The sequence below is a fragment of the Ciona robusta genome, chromosome 7, assembly GCF_009617815.1.
Source record: "Ciona robusta chromosome 7, ASM961781v2".
Lineage (NCBI taxonomy): Eukaryota > Metazoa > Chordata > Ascidiacea > Phlebobranchia > Cionidae > Ciona > Ciona robusta.
The window spans coordinates 2,417,822-2,435,418 of record NC_143241.1 but is presented as its reverse complement, the minus strand read 5'-3'; the positions used below and the strand labels follow the sequence as shown (position 1 = coordinate 2,435,418).

At 34.2% G+C, this 17,597-nt stretch overlaps 2 protein-coding genes across 2 annotated transcripts; one reads left to right on the top strand and one right to left on the bottom strand.

Moving 5' to 3' along the window:
* Positions 1-695: 695 nt before the first annotated feature.
* On the top strand, positions 696-13,560 carry LOC149733690 (dynein regulatory complex subunit 11-like). Its single transcript, XM_089881425.1, has 22 exons — positions 696-889; positions 1,181-1,271; positions 1,856-1,942; positions 2,314-2,463; positions 3,062-3,181; positions 3,379-3,570; positions 3,756-3,827; positions 4,325-4,387; positions 4,714-4,859; positions 6,255-6,339; positions 6,649-6,801; positions 7,799-7,874; positions 8,782-8,930; positions 9,329-9,385; positions 9,578-9,712; positions 9,805-9,934; positions 10,369-10,568; positions 10,884-11,032; positions 11,445-11,557; positions 12,095-12,243; positions 12,881-12,970; positions 13,137-13,560. Exons 1-22 carry the CDS (start codon positions 879-881, stop codon positions 13,281-13,283), a joined length of 2,565 nt encoding a protein of 854 aa, XP_089737551.1. The 5' UTR covers positions 696-878; the 3' UTR covers positions 13,284-13,560.
* A 504-nt stretch (positions 13,561-14,064) lies between these two features.
* Positions 14,065-17,399, bottom strand: LOC149733689 (mitochondrial amidoxime reducing component 2-like). The gene is made up of 7 exons (XM_089881433.1): positions 17,100-17,399; positions 16,544-16,720; positions 15,860-16,040; positions 15,431-15,577; positions 14,789-14,850; positions 14,657-14,731; positions 14,065-14,602 (listed from the first exon to the last, which is right to left on the bottom strand). The coding sequence occupies exons 1-7, from the start codon at positions 17,315-17,317 to the stop codon at positions 14,482-14,484; spliced, it is 981 nt and encodes a 326-aa protein (XP_089737559.1). The 5' UTR covers positions 17,318-17,399; the 3' UTR covers positions 14,065-14,481.
* Positions 17,400-17,597: the final 198 nt, after the last annotated feature.

Below are 17,597 nucleotides of genomic sequence, written 5' to 3'. Positions count from 1 at the left end.
ATTTTGGTGAGTGATAAAAAGCACACAATGACGTCAATTCACTTCCCGATTATTTCCCAAGGGATAAATCCTTTATACCAACAGATCTGGTATGCCGTCAACCGGACGCATTTTTATAGAATGATTTACCTTATCATTGGCTGACGTCATCAGATAAGCTGCAACCACAGTTAGGGTTATCTGAGAACATTTTACACCCCTTTATAATCTATTCTGTACCAACTTAATAAACAACTGTCATATAGTTTTTACACACCGTGTTGATTTGTTCGGACCTGGAGCATAATTGGTTTGGTGGAAAGTTATATCATTGTGGTATTAATTATAAACGGCAGCCGCACAAGATCAGAAGATGTTGCGGTCTTTATTACTTTCAAGTAGGTATCATAGTTTTGGAGCAACATTCGTATTATTCATTTGGTGTTGTTTTAGTATTGTTTAAAAAGTGCCTAAATATGCCTTTTCCACGTTAACTATTTGTAGAGTCGTCATCAATTTATAACTAAAAGTAATACTTTTTTAGTAGTTGAATAACTAAGAAACTGTTGGATTTTAAATACCGGGTGGTTCTGGATTTAGAAAACGATTTAACTAACGTTGGGGGAAACTTTATTCCGATAGTTGTTTGTTGCTAGTTCGGGGACGAGAAAACTTATTCACGGATGACTGATTTGTGGTTAAATTACCATGGTACCGCGACGCCATTTGTTGGAAAATTTTGCAGACATTCGTTATTTTCCTTTCTTTTAGGCTTATAGTTTTAAGTTGTTCCTGAGCTCTAACAAGTTAACAGAGCTATTGCTATTAAAAGTTTAATGATTTGTTCGTTGCGACAGCAGCAAATGAAGGCAACAGGGTGCTAAACACTTAACATAAAGATGTCTCACAGGTATTTTTTGGCACGCGGTGAAATATTCTGAAGTTTTCCGATTATCATCGCTGATTGCACCAGGAATAATTTGTTTGGACGTGTAGAACTACAGTTTTCTTAACAAGGGTTATCTTAACAAGGATTATGTTTTGTCAACATTTGTTAATCTATATATACTTGTGTTTCACTTTCACATACAATTGAATCATAAGTCATAGAACCCTTCAGAATCTTAAACTTGTACAACCCCACATAAGCATGTTTGTCCTCATAGAATAACAGTAGCAATTAAATGTATTTATATTTCAGCACTTATAACCAGCTTTGGAGGGAAGCTAACAGCACTATAAATGATTTGCTTGTGCAAGAGGTGCCAGCTGAACCACCTAAGCCAGAAAAGGTGAACTATCAGTGAAACACTATTAGCCTTTTTGTATGGTAACTAATATATGCATGTAAGTGCTCATATATTTACCTTTAAGAACAAAGTTACCACGCAAAACATTATGAGCGTGGTATCTGTTGTAGGAGGTTGGTTGTCAATCGGATTATGCGAGTAAAGAAAATATGGTAGAAGGAAAGTTTACTTTGGAGAGCCTAATCTTTTTTGGCGAATTATTTTTACAGTTTTTGGTGGTAACTGGTAATAGTGCAATAAAGTTCTCGAAATTATGTTATTAACATGATTTTACAATATAGCACTAAAATATGTTAACTCCATTTTGATAAGCACATGAACTGATGACTATGCAAAATATTTGATGCTGGAGAATGATAATATTGTTGACATGTGTACCATCGGCCAACACACTTGGCATTATTGCTCCAACCCAGTGGTCACTAATGGGATGAAGCACCCTGGGTGTTGGGATAATAATGGGCCAACTCTTACCTAAATATCTGTTCCCATGATGTTCCATGCTTTAGTCCCTCACCTACATAGGATAATTGTTCTTAAGCTCTTACATGGAATGTTTTAAACAGGATAGACTCACAGTCTTCCAGAAGCTTGCAACACTGTACATAAAATATGTGCAAATATTCAGGAAACTTGAATCTTCATATGATCAGGTAGGGATGTGTTTAGTTGTTATATTTGAATGCCTATTATATGCACTTGCAGCTATATAAACAAGGAAATAAGATTGTAAGTTCTGGGTTGTTAAGGTTCCATGCTTTTTTTACCAGGAACTTACAAAAAGCCTGAAGTGTAATTGTGTAAAATTAATTTAAAGCTTTTAAAATTTGGTTTGTCACAGACACTGCACAGTAGATTTAGGTGTGTATGTGTTTTTAATATTTAAGGACCACTAGATCAGGCATCACTGTTTCTAAATTAGATGCAATATTAGAAACCCGATTTGCGGTATATATTGCCCCAATGTCAGCTAAAGACAAATTTTGATGTAGTTATGGAAATGTCACTGGTGTATTTTTATTAGATCGTGCATCCACAAAAACGTCGGATTCTTCGTCAAGTTTTAGACGGGACTATGGGAAGATTGCTTGAAGTTAAGGATGAGATGGTGAACCTGGAATTCTCAGAGTTTCATTATTTTGATGACATTCTTTCAGATCTTAAGCTGACACCTGTAAGTTGATACAGACATAAGTGTAATGTTTTTGATATAGACACCTAACAGCAAAGTAAAAGCTGTTTTAGGCATTAAGTACTAAAACACATGATGCTTAAAAATGTTGATTCCTGATTTTGTGATTCCCAAAGATTACATTATGAATGAATGAATGTAACTTACCTTATCCTCGCGTGGCCGGAAAACGACAGTCGTTATCACACGGGTTTAACACCTCGTGCCAGCTTAAGAGTTACCATGTATGTTAGTTTGTGGGTGATTATTTGATAATTTGGACAACCCATTAGTGACCACTGGGTTGGAGCAATTGCTGTTAAGTGTCTTGCCCAAGGACACATACGCCAACAATGGTAGCAGCATCGAGCCTTAAACCCGTTACCTCTGGGTTACAGGCAGGCGCGCTAACTACTTTGCCACAGCGCCGGACAAATGGATGCAGGGTTTCAATTCAATTGATTAGTTTTTTTTAGTTAAAAAGGAATTTTATCTACTTTTGTGGTTTATTTTAATTATTACCTCTTTAGAATGTCTGCGTTATAGTGGACAAATATGTTACTTTCTTTAAAATTAATCTTTGCTTGTGTTTTTCTGATAGAATGATATTGAAATTCCAATCCCAAAGTATTTTCTTTACGAGCGGAAAAAAGTTCTGCAGGATAGAGAACAGTTGTTGGGCAAGATTCTCTCCAAAATGGGACCCGCAGTGAAAGACTCGGTATTGTTATTTCTGTTAACCTAACAATAAAAATTGGGCCAGTACAGGCCTATTACCCCAAAAGGGTCGATTTTTGTATTTTATTTGATATTTTGTGAATTAAGAATTTCTGTGTTTCTTTGTGTAAAATAATTTTTTTGTGAATTTTTTTGGAGAGTTTGTGAAATAATAATATCTTCTTTGTGACTTCTAAACAGGACCGAGAAGCGAAGAAGATGTCGTTTGAGGAAGCGATTCGCCTCGTGCAGATCCATGAGCGTGCGCGGCAGGGGCGATTGAGAGCAAAATTCATGAGAGAGATTCGGCTGGAGGAAGAGAGAGAGAAGCTTGCTGCTCAAAGAGGAGCTCCTACTCTTGACCCTGACCTGGCTGCAACAAGGATCCAAAAGGTCGGACACTCACATCTTTTTTAAACAAAAACTTTTATAGAAAATATTTTGTTTGTCTAACTTTTTTTCTAAAACTTATTTTATCATGTTTAAGCATTTATAAGAAATTTCATGGATTAAGTTTGAAAATGTGGGTTTACTGAACTGTATGGTGAGTTAAAGGTATATATACTTTGTCTCTGTAGATTTGGAAAGGTTTTGTTCAACGGAAAGTTACAAGGAGAGAAAGAGAAGAAGAAATGGTTTTCATCGGCATGGTACGTTACAATATAGTATGGTGGGGGGGGGTACATCATTTTTTTACTATTAAAGTTAGTTGATGTTCTATTTAGTTTTACTGTCCTTTAGACCAGTGGTTCTTTAACTTTTTTGTATTCTTTACCCTTTCAACAGTGATGCTTATCAGATTTACCCCCAATATGTAATATGGAGCTCATTTATTAAAAAGCGAAAACAACTAATTACATCAGTTACATTTAGTTCGACGGATGCGATTGCCTTTGGCAACAAGTCGTTCACATTATAATTACAACAATTTTTCTGTCATGTCTACTGATATGGATTTTGATTGGTAGCTCATTTACCCTCTAAATACGAGGAATTTACCCCAAGGGGTTTTTAGGAAATGCTGCTTTAGACAATCCAATATCACATCTTTAGTGGAACAAGATTCAATTAACCTTGAAATGTTTTTTTTATTCCATTTCGCTCGCTTGTGCATAAACATAATTTTACTTTGCGGTTCTTACCACAGGTTCCTGGTAAAGAAGTAAAGACAAAGAAGATTACTCCTCAAGCATTTGCTGAGAAAACTGAGGTTAGATATTTGGTGTTTAAAACTGTATACTGGTGTAAAAAGAAATTGTGTCTGCATTTTTAATACTGAGAATTGTATGCATCAAATTATTGTACTTAAAAGGTGTTGGGTGTTTTCAATTAAGGTCTTACTAGAAATACAAGTAAATCACATAGACTTGGTAACAATAAAAATGCAAATTCAGAAGTATCAGACTGTTGGTATAGAAAATGTTCTTAAATAGAACATTTTTTTGGTGTTTTTTTAATCTATAAATATAAAATAATATTTTTTTCATGTAATATTTTTTTTTAAATTTATAGGCAAATAAGAAAGTTTGCTTTTAGGCTGACCGACATATCACACAAGAAGAGAATGAGGTTGAATACCAACAAGCGTTGGTTACGATAAAAGAGAAAATACGTCAAGTAGAAGGTCCAGATATCAAGGAAACGATGCAAGATCAAATACGGCAATGGTTTATTGAATGCAGGTGACAGTAACTGCTATTTAAAATTATAACATAAAAATAGGACTCATGCATTTTCAATGTACTTTTAATGTATATGTATTTAAAAAATAAGGAAAAATAGTAGAGACAAAATTATATATTTTTTTTTTTCGTTTTAAATTAATCTTTAACTTTTTTTTATATCAATCTTAACAAATGGCACGCGAACCATTGGTATAAAAAGATGTATGATTTTATACCAGAGAAGCAAATGTATTTATTATATTAGGCATTATAGCAAAAGAAGCAAACTAAAATCATTTTGTATATATTTACTTTTTTTGTGTGTTTTGGGGTTTAATTTAAGACTATTGTTATTTGATTTTAAACTGCTTTTAGTAAAACACGTCATAAATAAGGCAGCCTTAATGCCAAGAACTCAAAAGTTAAATTTAACCTCTTTTGTAAGAGGCAAAAAACAACAAACGGCCATTGTAGTTTGGCTAATGGAAGGAAACCACTGTGAAGAACTGGAGTAACCAGAGAGAAGCAGTGGTGTCAGTTGTCTATTCTTAGTCACTTATGCATGGCACTGTCTGTTGGGTCAACTTGTGACAAGAGCTCATGCTGTGCCAAGTTTCACACGACAGAGAAACTTGAGAAACTGCAATCCATGCTGAGTTGTTTCCTGCAGGAAATTTGAATGCGATTGTTGTCAGTAATTCACATCCGGTTGCAGTTTGAGATGAAATACGGTGACTCCTCCACTCTCAGTTGGTGATAAATGACCGTATTAAACCAACTGACAGTTCAATAAATGCCACACGCTTTCTTTGGAACTGTGTGAGCTTATTTCGAAATTCTGGCACCCCGCAGCGCAAAAATGTCACTCAAGTGACTTGGAGGACCTGCTTCTATAATTGGATGCGATCTTTCTTTAGCACGGTACTTCAGCGCAGCGCGTGTCTGTTTACCACACAATTGCTTAATGGTTTACACCCCAGTGGCCTTTGTTGCGATGCATTCTAAAGGCACCGGAAGTTCAGAAAGCCTGTTCATGTTACACAGGAAACACGAGTGGCATTTTCTCCCAACCCCTAAACTGTCAATCAAATTTTTTACACTATGACATCATAATATTTTGTGTCTGCAATTTACATGGAATATTGACAGTCATTAAAAATTAGATTGATTTGATATTTGTATGGCAGCTGTTTTAATTTGTAATTTTTTAGGAGTTGGTTTGAATTATAACTGCAGTTATCAGAAATATTTTTTAAACAGTTATTTTGGCAAAAATGAACATAAAGCTTGTTGAGACCAATATTTCGTTTGTCATTTTAATTCAAGAAGAACCCTAAGGTTAATTAAAAGTTATATGAAGTACAGATAAAAATGAGTTTACTTTTTTACTTATGTTTTGAATGTTTGTTGTAGAGATGCAACTGGGAAGTTTCCTGATTATCCTGATGAAGAAGATGGAGGATCAGCTCTTCTATTTAGAGAGAAAACCCCAGAGGAGGTGGGAAAACATGTTTTAATATCTTATTTTTATTTTCACTTAATGAAATTGACCTCACATTAATATGTTTTGAAATTCACCTTGCATGAACGTAAATTCTTCTAAAGCTCAACTCTTGCATTTCTATTTTTAAGGATGCAATATTATTATCAAGAGTGTTTAATATGCATTAACAACTCCAATATTTGTTGAGTGGCTAATACAGCAGCTTTTTTTGGACCAATGTTATATTTCGCTGCTGTAGCAATTGCTAAATGCTGTGGTGAATTTCAATGACTCAGTTCTGAGAAAATTATCTTTTGCCTCTAGGTGGAGGCAGAGCTCAAAGCAAAGGAAGAAGACAAAGGTAAGAAAAAGGGAAAAAAGGGAAAGAAATCTGGGAAAAAGAGTGGCAAGAAGAAGAAGGGTAAAAAGTCTGGGAAAAAGGGAAAGAAAGGAAAGAAGGGAGATGGAGATGAAGAAGTGAGAGAATTATGTCATAAATGTTTTGAAATTTGCATATAGTAGTGTGGAAATGGTCATATTGTTTTGAAATTTTTCATATGGTAGTGCAGAAAACTAACACGACGTTTTACCCAAAATTGACATATGAGCATAACGTATATTGAAAAAAAATATATATCTAATTAGTTGGTTTTATATTTATGTCACAACATAAGAAACAATTTTAACATATAGTAGTTTGATTTTGACTTTGGTAATGTCAAATCACTGTCTAGCATATAGAATCTTGTTCATAAAAGCTAGTATGGTTTGTTTATAAGCAATATATATTTGAAACATTTGGTTAACCATTGTGTAGCATAAAATGAGGCAAAGGGTCCAGGGATGCAGATGTGTTGTCTGTTTTCGTAAACGACCCATCAAGGTTTGTTGGGAAGTCCACACACAAGTAGTTCACTGCACATTTTAAGCCAAACTCTATTCTAAAATATCTACATGAGCATAATTTTTTCACTGTTTTTGCTGCACATTAGGAGCCTTTTCTCTATTATTAAGCAATTGTGAACAAGAATATTAATTACGGTTCATTTTTACGATCCATCTTGTTCCTATTAATTTATTGTAATTAGTTTCTCCTAAACAACTTACAAAGATTTCTATGTAATTTACAAAACTTTTGTAATCTGCGTAGCTACCTGGCCAGGATTAATTCACAAATAGTTTAACTTTATAAAATCAGTTTCCCATAAAATTAGTTTCGTAAACATGTTTACTATTTTTTTCATTCTTGAATAACTTTTATGAGTAAATTACTCATTTCTCCAGTTAGGCCATACTTATTTGCCTTTTCGTTTTCCTTCTCTTTTCCCTTTCCCCATAAATCCTAATTATTTATTAGAAAATTTTCTTACAAAATTCTAAAAAAAAAGTATTTTGTATTCACGAACTAAAAGCAACAGATTAACTTTATTAAAACTGTTATTCAATATTTATCTATAAAAAAATCTTTAAACAGGAGGAAGAGCCAGGTTGGAAGATGCAAGAATCCAAGTTCATTCCTGCTGTATCAGAAGCTCACAATAACTTTGAAAGTAAGTTATGGCAACTGTGGCAATGAATGAATGAATGTAACTTACTTTATCCTCGCGTGGCCGGTGTCGCGGAAATCTGGTTCCCAAGAAATCTGGTTCCCATCGGCTACTGCGCATGCACAGACACAATGCATTTTTATCAGAAATCTAAAAATCTGGTTCCCAGAAGTTAACTTGAATACATGTAGACATGTTTTTAGATAGTTTATTCTATTTAATGTAAAAATGAAGGTTTGTCGCCCTTATTTGTTGTCGATGACGTGATACGGGCAGTAGTCATTGGTCATACGGCATTATGTATAATTTATGTTAAAATACAGCATACATTTTTGTTAAGAAGATAAATCTTTAAAAAGAATTAGAGTATAAAATACTTCGCATCTAACAACTGGTATTTTTAGTCGCAACCAACATAGTTTTGAATTCCTCATAAAACAGGATTTTCTGGCCTATGGGAACCAGATTTCTTGGGAACCAGATTTCCGCGACACCGCAAAACGACAGTCGTTAAAACACGGGTTTAACACCTCGTGCCAGCTTACGAGTTACCATGTATGTTACTTTGTGGGTAATTATTTTTTGGGGATTTTTTTTTTCCAGGGTGTGTCTCGCTGTAAATCTCACCCATATAGCAGTAGAAATACAATTGTGTCATACCACTATGGTCATGGCCTCGTTTCATTAATTATGTATATTGGGTTCAAAGCTTGGTAATATACTATCATTGTTGAAAAATATGTCTTTGGGCATGATGCAATGTGTTATAAGTTAAAATTTATTTAAATTTTATTTAAAAAATTAAATTTTAAAAGACCAGTTATTATATTAGATTTTGACTGATCCATTTCTCTTAACTGTACTAAAAAATAACCCTCTTACTTGGAGTGATATACAACACAATTTTAAGGTATTTGGAAAAATCGCGATGAGTCCGGCAACTTCCAGCAGAAACACGATACCGTTCTCATCAAGGAGGACAAGAGAGTTGAAGTTGAATCTGAAATCAGAGTCCAAGTTGATGAACTGATGAGAGAAGAACTGAACAATCTTAAAATGGTGGTTTTTTTAGTGTTTTTATTGGTTTAGGAGAAAAAAAAAAGGAACTCTTTGTTGGTGTAGCATAGGAGCAAAATATGTGGCATCCTATATTCCTTTATAAACATTTGCACTTATTTTACCAACCCAAATATATTTGTAACTTTCAAATGTGAAATCTAATTTAGATGAACGTGTGAGTTCTCTTGTATATATAGTAAATTAGAATAGGTTAAAGCTTGATCTGCTTATGTAGTTCAAATAACTTAAGTTAGGGAAATCTAAAGTTGAGTTTTGTTTGTGTGTGATATACTGAATCTCGACCAAAATTCCAACAGACATATGCAGTGCTTTCTACTCCCAACAAACATATGCATTGTTTTTATTAAAAAACTTTTCTAATTTTGTTTTTTTTCCAGGCTTTGGATAGAGACAAGGGTAAAAAAGGGAAAAAAGGCAAGAAAAGTGGAAAAAAGGTTTGTGACATTTTTTGGAAGGATTTTAAATTACTGACAACCTGAAATATTGAAATAACAGTACCAGGATAATATTTTGCCACTTGGCAAAACGCTTGTGCAATGAAGTTTATAATTTTTAACATATCAGTAAAAAATTAAACCTCGTAACAACAATATGAGAGCTAGCAACATCCTTTTTAAAACTTGTAGAAGAAGAAGAAGGGAAAGAAGAGTGGCAAGAAAGGGAAAAAAGGCAAAAAAGACAAAGATTTGACCGCTGATCGTACAATTGAGTCTTTGTATGAAGAAATGGTTCAACAAGGTGTCTTGGTCAAATGTCCACAAGTAAGATAAAATTTTCATGTATTAATGGTAAAAATTACTCAAAACTGTTTGACTTATTGGTTGCAAATTTTATTTTTTGTCATGTTTAATAGGTTTGGCTAAAGGAGTACATTGGTGATTACAGTTACCTTGGTACCACACTCAGACAAGCGGATATTGAACCAATGCCTTCTTTGTCTGATGTGAGACAACTTGTTGCTTTGTATGGAATATTACCACTTGGTATGTTATGAAACTATATATTGTTTTTTTGTGTGTTAAAGCTAAGAAAGAACACAAAAGGGTATTTTTTTTTGTTTTTGCATGAAAAAGTCTAGAAAAACTTTGCATGAAAAGTTGAAAAAACACATTTGTGTACAACTATTAAAATTTGAAAATACTTGAAATTATTTTCATTAGGGTAAAAATAAAATGTCAGGGTTGTCAATGCCAGCTTTGTTGTAATATCTGTTTTTATTGCTACAAACCAGTGGTCCATTAAGAGTTGTCCAAATTGTCGGCCATGCATAAAAAATAAGAAGGTTTCCCAAAACAATCACTTACAAACCATACATGGTAAATGGTTAAGTACAAGTTGTTTTAATTTATTCATTTATTCATCGTCTAAAAATGATATTTAACATCTTTTTTTTAAATTTACTTCTTTTCTTCTTCAGGATCACAAGTGGTCCATGAAAACATCCCTCAGATCAAATCTCTCCTCCTTGCCGGACCCCGAGGAGTTGGGAAGAAGATGTTGATGCAAGCGATCTGCACTGAGACGGGAGCCAACTTATTTGACTTGACAGCCGGAAACATTGCTGGAAAGTATCCGGGAAAATCTGGCTTATCTATGCTGATACATATGGTTACAAAGGTGAGAGGTTGTTACTGATTAATTTAGTGCAGTATTGAAAATGCATTTTAGATTCCATGGTTTCCCCGCTGTCGGTACTGATCCATATAAAATAGAATAACAGGCATTTAAACTGATTTAAATAATTTAAGAATGTACAGTTAAACTTAGAGTGACTGGGTATTGGGAAATCAACACAAAATAGAATTTTTTATGCGTTTTTTTACTGTTCCTACTGTTCAAACAAAAAATTGTATGTTTAAGCCCTTTTTTTGTGTATAGTGCTTATTTTTAATTAGAATATATTACAACGCTGGTATCTTTATACCACCCCAGGTTGCCAAACAACTTCAACCATCCGTTGTGTTCATTGGTGACGCAGAGAAAACTTTTGTAAAGAAAGCTCCTAAAGGAGACAAGACAGATCCAAAGCGACTGAAAAAAGATTTGCCGAAAGTTTTGAAAGGATTCAAACCTGAAGACAGGTGAGAAGTGGAACATGTTTGAAAATAAGCACTTGATAAAGCATTTAATCTTTGTCGTACTGTTAAGTAAAGTTATCCTGTTCATTACCATTAAAGCAGTTGTTGTCTACCTTTAAGGTAGTACAGGTTTCAACATCTGTTGAATTCCAAGCGAAAGCAATTGGGGTAATTGGCCAACTTATGTTTAACTACAAGTTACAATGCCTTATCCTTTTATTCTTCGAAAAGTTTAGTATATTTTATGTGGTTTTGTTATTTCATTTTAGTACTTCAAATTTTTGAATATAAAAATGCTGCTCCAGTTGATTTAGAATTATTGTTAAGCACATATGGCAGAAACCTATCAATGTGTGGAATAACATTGCACAGGAAATTTTGCGCAGAAATAAAATAAAACAAACATTTTTCACAGGATTTTGCTGGTTGGAACTTCTCGTTCTCCTTTTGATTCAGAACTGAAACCTTTTGTGAAAACTTATGAAAAGATTGTTCTCATTCCGAGACCTGACTATGCCTCAAGATTCAGTGAGTTTTATCTATGTGTTTATGTTTGTGGCTAGGAGAAAGTCCAAGAGAAAATTTAGTGGATGTCCAAAAATTGTAGAATGTCCAAAATTCTGTTACATAGTGTCCAAAAATGATAGGTTTTTAGCAAAAACAGGGATTAAAGTTCTCTAGACAAAACTATCTCCACATATATAATTATAGCTTCCAACTTTAGCATCAAGCAGGGTTTCATGCTCGTCATTGCTACCATTGTGGGCGTATGTGTCCTTGGGCAAGACACTTAATTAAAATTGCTTCAACCCAGTGGTCACTAATGGGTTGTCCAAGTTATCAGCCATACATAAAAAAAAAATTCACAAAAAAATATTCACCCACAAAGTAACATACTTGGTTAAGCTAGCACGAGGTGTTCGAACACTCGCGTTATAACGACTGCCGTTTACCAGTCACGTGAGGATAAAGTAAGTTACATTCTTTCACTAAGCGGTTGCCATATTCCTATATTTATACTACAGCTACACTAAACCAGAATTTTACATTAATTTTAATCCACAGTTCTCTGGAAACATGTTATCATGGCTCACGGTGGGATTATTACAAACCACCTTGATATCAGCAGCCTCACCAAGATTACTGATGGCTATACACAAGGTCACATTGTTGAAGCAGTCAAGTATATCTTGAGTGAACGACGTATAGCACAGGTTAGTTTTCATTTTTGAATGAATGAATGAAATTTATTTCGTCTCTTCGGTCACGATAACGAAGAACGACAGAGTTGACAAAAGCGAAAAGACGGGCAGTTACGGTAAAACAACAGTTTATTGTTAAAAACACGCTTATTGATAAAAAAGAAAGAAATAATGTTTTGGATAAAAGGCGTGACCGTTACACCCTATATCATTAATAAAAAGAAGTCATTCTGTTTTATAGGATTAGGGCTTCAGAGGTATATTTTGGCGCACCGCCATAGAACCTTTAATTTAGACATGAGTCTCATTACGCCAAAAAAGTTTTAATAAGCTTTCTGTTTGTGGGTTTATGGATACCAAGTTAACTGTTTTTAACATTTCTATGACTTTTTCCAAGTTTTTGGATATCAAATGTAGTAAAACCTGAAAAAATAAATTTCGATCTAGAACAATGGGTTTTACAAATAAATGACTGATTGAGATCTTACAAAAAGGTGTAATTTTTGACACAGAATGTTACAGTATCTACACAAGCTTTTATTTATATTTGTTTACCAAGTCATTGGTTGTAAGAGTGTTTTCCATTACCAACAAACAACCACATTAAGTTCCTACATAATAGGTATTACAAATTCATTAAAATTTGCAGCTTCCAAAAAAACCTCTCGGTGCTGTAGAGTTTGTGTCTCCTCTCGCAAGGATTGATCCAATTTATAAAGAAGAGGAAGAAGCATTTAAGGTAGAGGAGTTATGTGTTTTTTATGTTATATTTTATGTTACATATATTTTGGACTTTTGTTTTACAATTGTTGTAGTAATGTGTTGTTTCCACACGTGATGTAAAAATGTTGTGTTTTTGTATTTTAATTTTGAGTTCATTTTGTTGATTTTTCTTTTTGCCTAAGTCCTGGTTTGGAAAAACTCCCTTGGGAAAGAAGCGGGCTAAACTTGCCAAAGGTGGAGATGAAGAAGAGGATGGTGGAGGAGGGAAAAAGGGCAAAAAAGGAAAAAAGGGAAAGAAGGGAAAAAAGGGAAAAAAGAAGAAAAAATAAATTTCTCTTTTTACAGCACTCACTTACTACAAACTGGACATCAGCTAATCCAGCTGTATATACAGAACCAGTGCATCGTTTTTACAATTTCTTTTTTTTTCTGTATAATATTATAGCTTTTGTAATCATTTATTGGTTAAGTTTGAATTTGTTTTCTTTATTTTACAGTTTTATTTGCATATTGTGCGGTTTAAATTTTATTGTAAAATTATTGTTTATTTTATTCTGAGTTGGTAGTATATAGTTATATTTTCAATAATACAAAACTTGTTTTAGAGAATAATAGTAGTATATGTACAGCAAGAACAGGTCCGGTGTAACAGTTGTTTTTATTCAGCAAAATTAAAATTGAAGGTTCAACATGTTATGTCTATTCCCAGAAGAAATGGAGGGCTATTTCTAATTGACTTTTTTTAAAGTTGTGTAGATTTAATATATACTGTTGATATTGTATAAAACATCAGAGATTCAGAGCTATTTTAGCTTGAGGCTTGCTTATACATGTAATTTTTTTTTGTAATTTTAGCTTGAGGCTTGCTTATACAGTAATATTTTGTGGAGTCCTAGAAGTAAAATGTTGGTTTTGTGTGTTAACACATACAATGCATAAATGAGAGTAAGCCTAGTTATATGTTTTCCATCAGTTTTAGGCCAAAAAGTCACTCCAGAGCATTTAAATTGTTTTCTAATGTAATGTTTTGTCCATTGATTAATATACATAAAGCTACAAAATTAAAATGAGAAAGTTTTCTGATAGGCATAGTAAGCATGAGGCAATATATCTGTACAATTTCATAAATTTTAATTCAAAATATTGGGTCACACTCACACTAACAGCAAAATGTGCATGATGATAATTGAAAGGATGCAAGCTAGATGCTGATTAACATTTAACGAAATAAGGTACTTGACGGTTGTTATTAATTTGAAGGTTTGGTATTTGAAGACACCACTAGGAAAGAAAAGACTGGAAGCTTGTAAACCGCCAGAGGAAGAAGATGAACCAAAAGGAAAGAAGAAAAAAAAGAAATAGATTTGAGAATATAATAAAGACAGAGTTTTTATAGAACATTTATTTTAAAGGCCAAATTGTGAAAAACATTACAGCACCATGCTTTTTCACTTATTTGTTTTAGGGCAGAATTATAAGGAAACATTGCATTGCACAATCAGGCAGATTAAGAACAAAAATAAAAGCTTAGCAAGCATAGACCACGTCGCCAACAGAGACAGTTCCAGTCTTAAAAATACCGAGATTTACTCCGAGAATTGGACTTGTGCCGTAAACTTTCCGGTCTTCTTCTTTGCAGAGTCTGAAACTAAGAAATCAAAAATTAAACAAAATAATTTAACACAAGGAGGCAATTTCTTACGTTTTCATAGTTTGCAGTGGCTCTTGATCAGGTCTCATAATACCAGTGTCTGTATCAATATTGGGAAGAGTACACCTTAAGGTAGGAAGAGGGTTTAGAATTTTAGCGTAACAATATTCCTGTATGATTTACCTGTGGCAGTGTTTTGCAAATTTAAACTCTGCAGTTCCAACTTTAAAGTGAGTCCAGTCGTTCTGTATTTCAAGTACAAAATATTAATTAAAACATGAAAACACTTCTTTACATTGTTACATTAGTCTGGCGCCGTGGCAAAGTGGTTAGTGCGCCTGCCTCTAACCAATAGGTAATGGTTCAAGGCTCGTCGGCTGTCGCTGCTATCATTGTGGGCGTATGTGTCTTTGGGCAAAACTTTTTACCTAAAGTAAGCTTAAAAAGCCTAATTTATGTCTACAAAACTACAATCACTAGTACCATAGTCCATAGATTATGCCACGCAGTATGGCTCGGTCAGAAACCAAACCTGGGGTGGCAGGGTAGGCAGGTCCACTTAGAATTTTCTACACTGCATTTAGCAACAAACATTTGGAACCAAATGTATCTGATTGAAAAGTTCATTTACCTACCTATGCCTCCCCTGTATTTGAATAAGTTTGTTTGACCCCTATAGGCTCAGTATTGTTCTAACCAAGGGCAGTGGTCACCCTTGATTTCAGGGTGATGGGCCCACACTGGTATAAATCTACTATGCTGTATATTGCTGCTGTAGGACCTCACTCAAAAATATATATATATTAAAAAAAACTATCATATTACCTCATTGTGTGGTTCACATCCAGAAATAAGGAAGTTTGGTCGAAAGTTGCGAACATTCAAGTTACCACTTTTTTCCATTCTTTCCGCCACATCAAGTATGGATGCCTCGGACAAGATGTTGTATGGTGAGAAATCATGGTATATACTCTGAAATCAGTAGTTTGAATAAGCTGGTGTTGTAACAAAGATGAACGAAACACCTAAAATTACTCTTTAATTTAAAATAGAAGTGCAATTTTAACTGTTAGTTTTAATAAAATTTTGGGAAATCTAATAAAATTTAACAATATTGCAAAAAGACACAGCTTTAACTTTAATAGTAAATGCAACAATATTTCAGAATATTTTAATGTGATATATTTACTTTGTTACAGTGTAAAAACATCCACAAAAATGCTTGAAATAAATATACATAACTAATTTGTTTACATTTCCATTATTTTTATTCTGGAAGCGCAGTGGTGCATATGTATCTCTCTGGCACAGCGGTCGGACACTTGCAGAGTTGGGGTGATATTTTAGTCGCAAATCATCCAAGGAAAGATATTTCTGAAGCCACTTTGCAACTTCATCTCCGCAGTCAATGCCTGGAATTTCTTCACCCCAGATCCTAATGTTTGAATTGTTATTATCTTTATATGCCATGGGCGAGGTTCTATATAAACACGCAGTGAAACCTGGGGTCCAGGCCATGGTTTGCCCACATTACCCAGCAAGGGTGCTACCGAATGGACCTTACCAGATGGCATAGCCTGTCACTTTCACCAAGAAAGGCGACAAAATGTATTTAATGTTCAAAATTTGCATTCTGCATGTGCAGGATTTGTTCTGTGCACACTGAATAATCAAACACCAAAACCAGTATAAAATTACATATGCATGCAGTCTAGGAAATTTAATTAAAACTAAGGTAGCTTATAAAAATTGCTTCTAATGCAAAGTTAGCAGTATTGAAACTACCTTCAAACTTTTACATTTTTTAAGATTGCATATGATATTTGCTGGGTATTGATTGGCTCTTAGAAATTATATTCTATACATCAGAAACATAAATAATATATATATTATATAAACAATAAACTATACTTGTGTTCACACTCTTACTTTACTAACCTGCACATGATTGCTGCTGTTTCATTCAATGGAACATTTACTTCAACAGGTTCCATACCTGGAGCATCCAATACAAGAATTCCCCCATCATCTTCAACTTGTGTTGATATTTTGACCATAAGTGGATAAGCTCTTGCTGTTATGAAAGTTCCATCAGCACGAGTAATAACGAAACCCCTGAATGGACATGTGATATTTGTTGGTTGCCATGGCAAAGTGGTTAGCATGCCTCCCTGTAACCCATAGGTTATGGGTTCAGGACTCATGGCTGATGCCAATGTTGGCGTATGTGTCCTTGGGCAAGACACTTAACGGAAATTACTCCAACCCAGTGGTCACTGATGGGTTGTTTAAATTAACAGCCATACAAAGAAAATTAAATAAAGCAAAAAAAATAATCACCCACAAAGTAACATACAAGGTAGCCAGTAAGCTGGTGTATGAACATTCGTGTTACTTACAACGACTGTCGTTTTCTGGCCACACGATGATAAAGTAAGTTACATTCATTCACCATGAAACCGTTTAAACCAAATAAGTAAGTAAAGTTCCAAACCTGTCTAAAATGTTGCAGGAGTCGTGATATAACCCGTTTTGCGTGCACACTGCTGTTTGTATTTCTGTTCCGCAACACGATTTTATTGGGTGAATAAACATTTTGGAAACCACACCAATAGGTTGCCAATTTTTACGTTGCTTCTGAGTATATGCATATAATGCAAGTGCTCCACCGGCCAGGACTGCCCCGCCGATTGCAATTTGTGAGCGCTGCATTTTAATCAAATATGCTGCACGTCCTGTGAAGACTGTGACACTTGTGATACAGTCTTCCGGTATGTTGTTATGAACTGAACTTATATAAGAACCGTGGAAACAGGAGAGCACAGCTCTAATAAATGGCGTACAATTATTATTATCAATGAACATATATTAACATTGATTATCGTAGATATCCAAGTCTCGTTTAGAGTCATAGTAGGTGCATAGATAATACATATATGTATTTTATGGTAGGTGTTTCCGACTGTGGTCTCGCGCACGTCTCTATAGGACA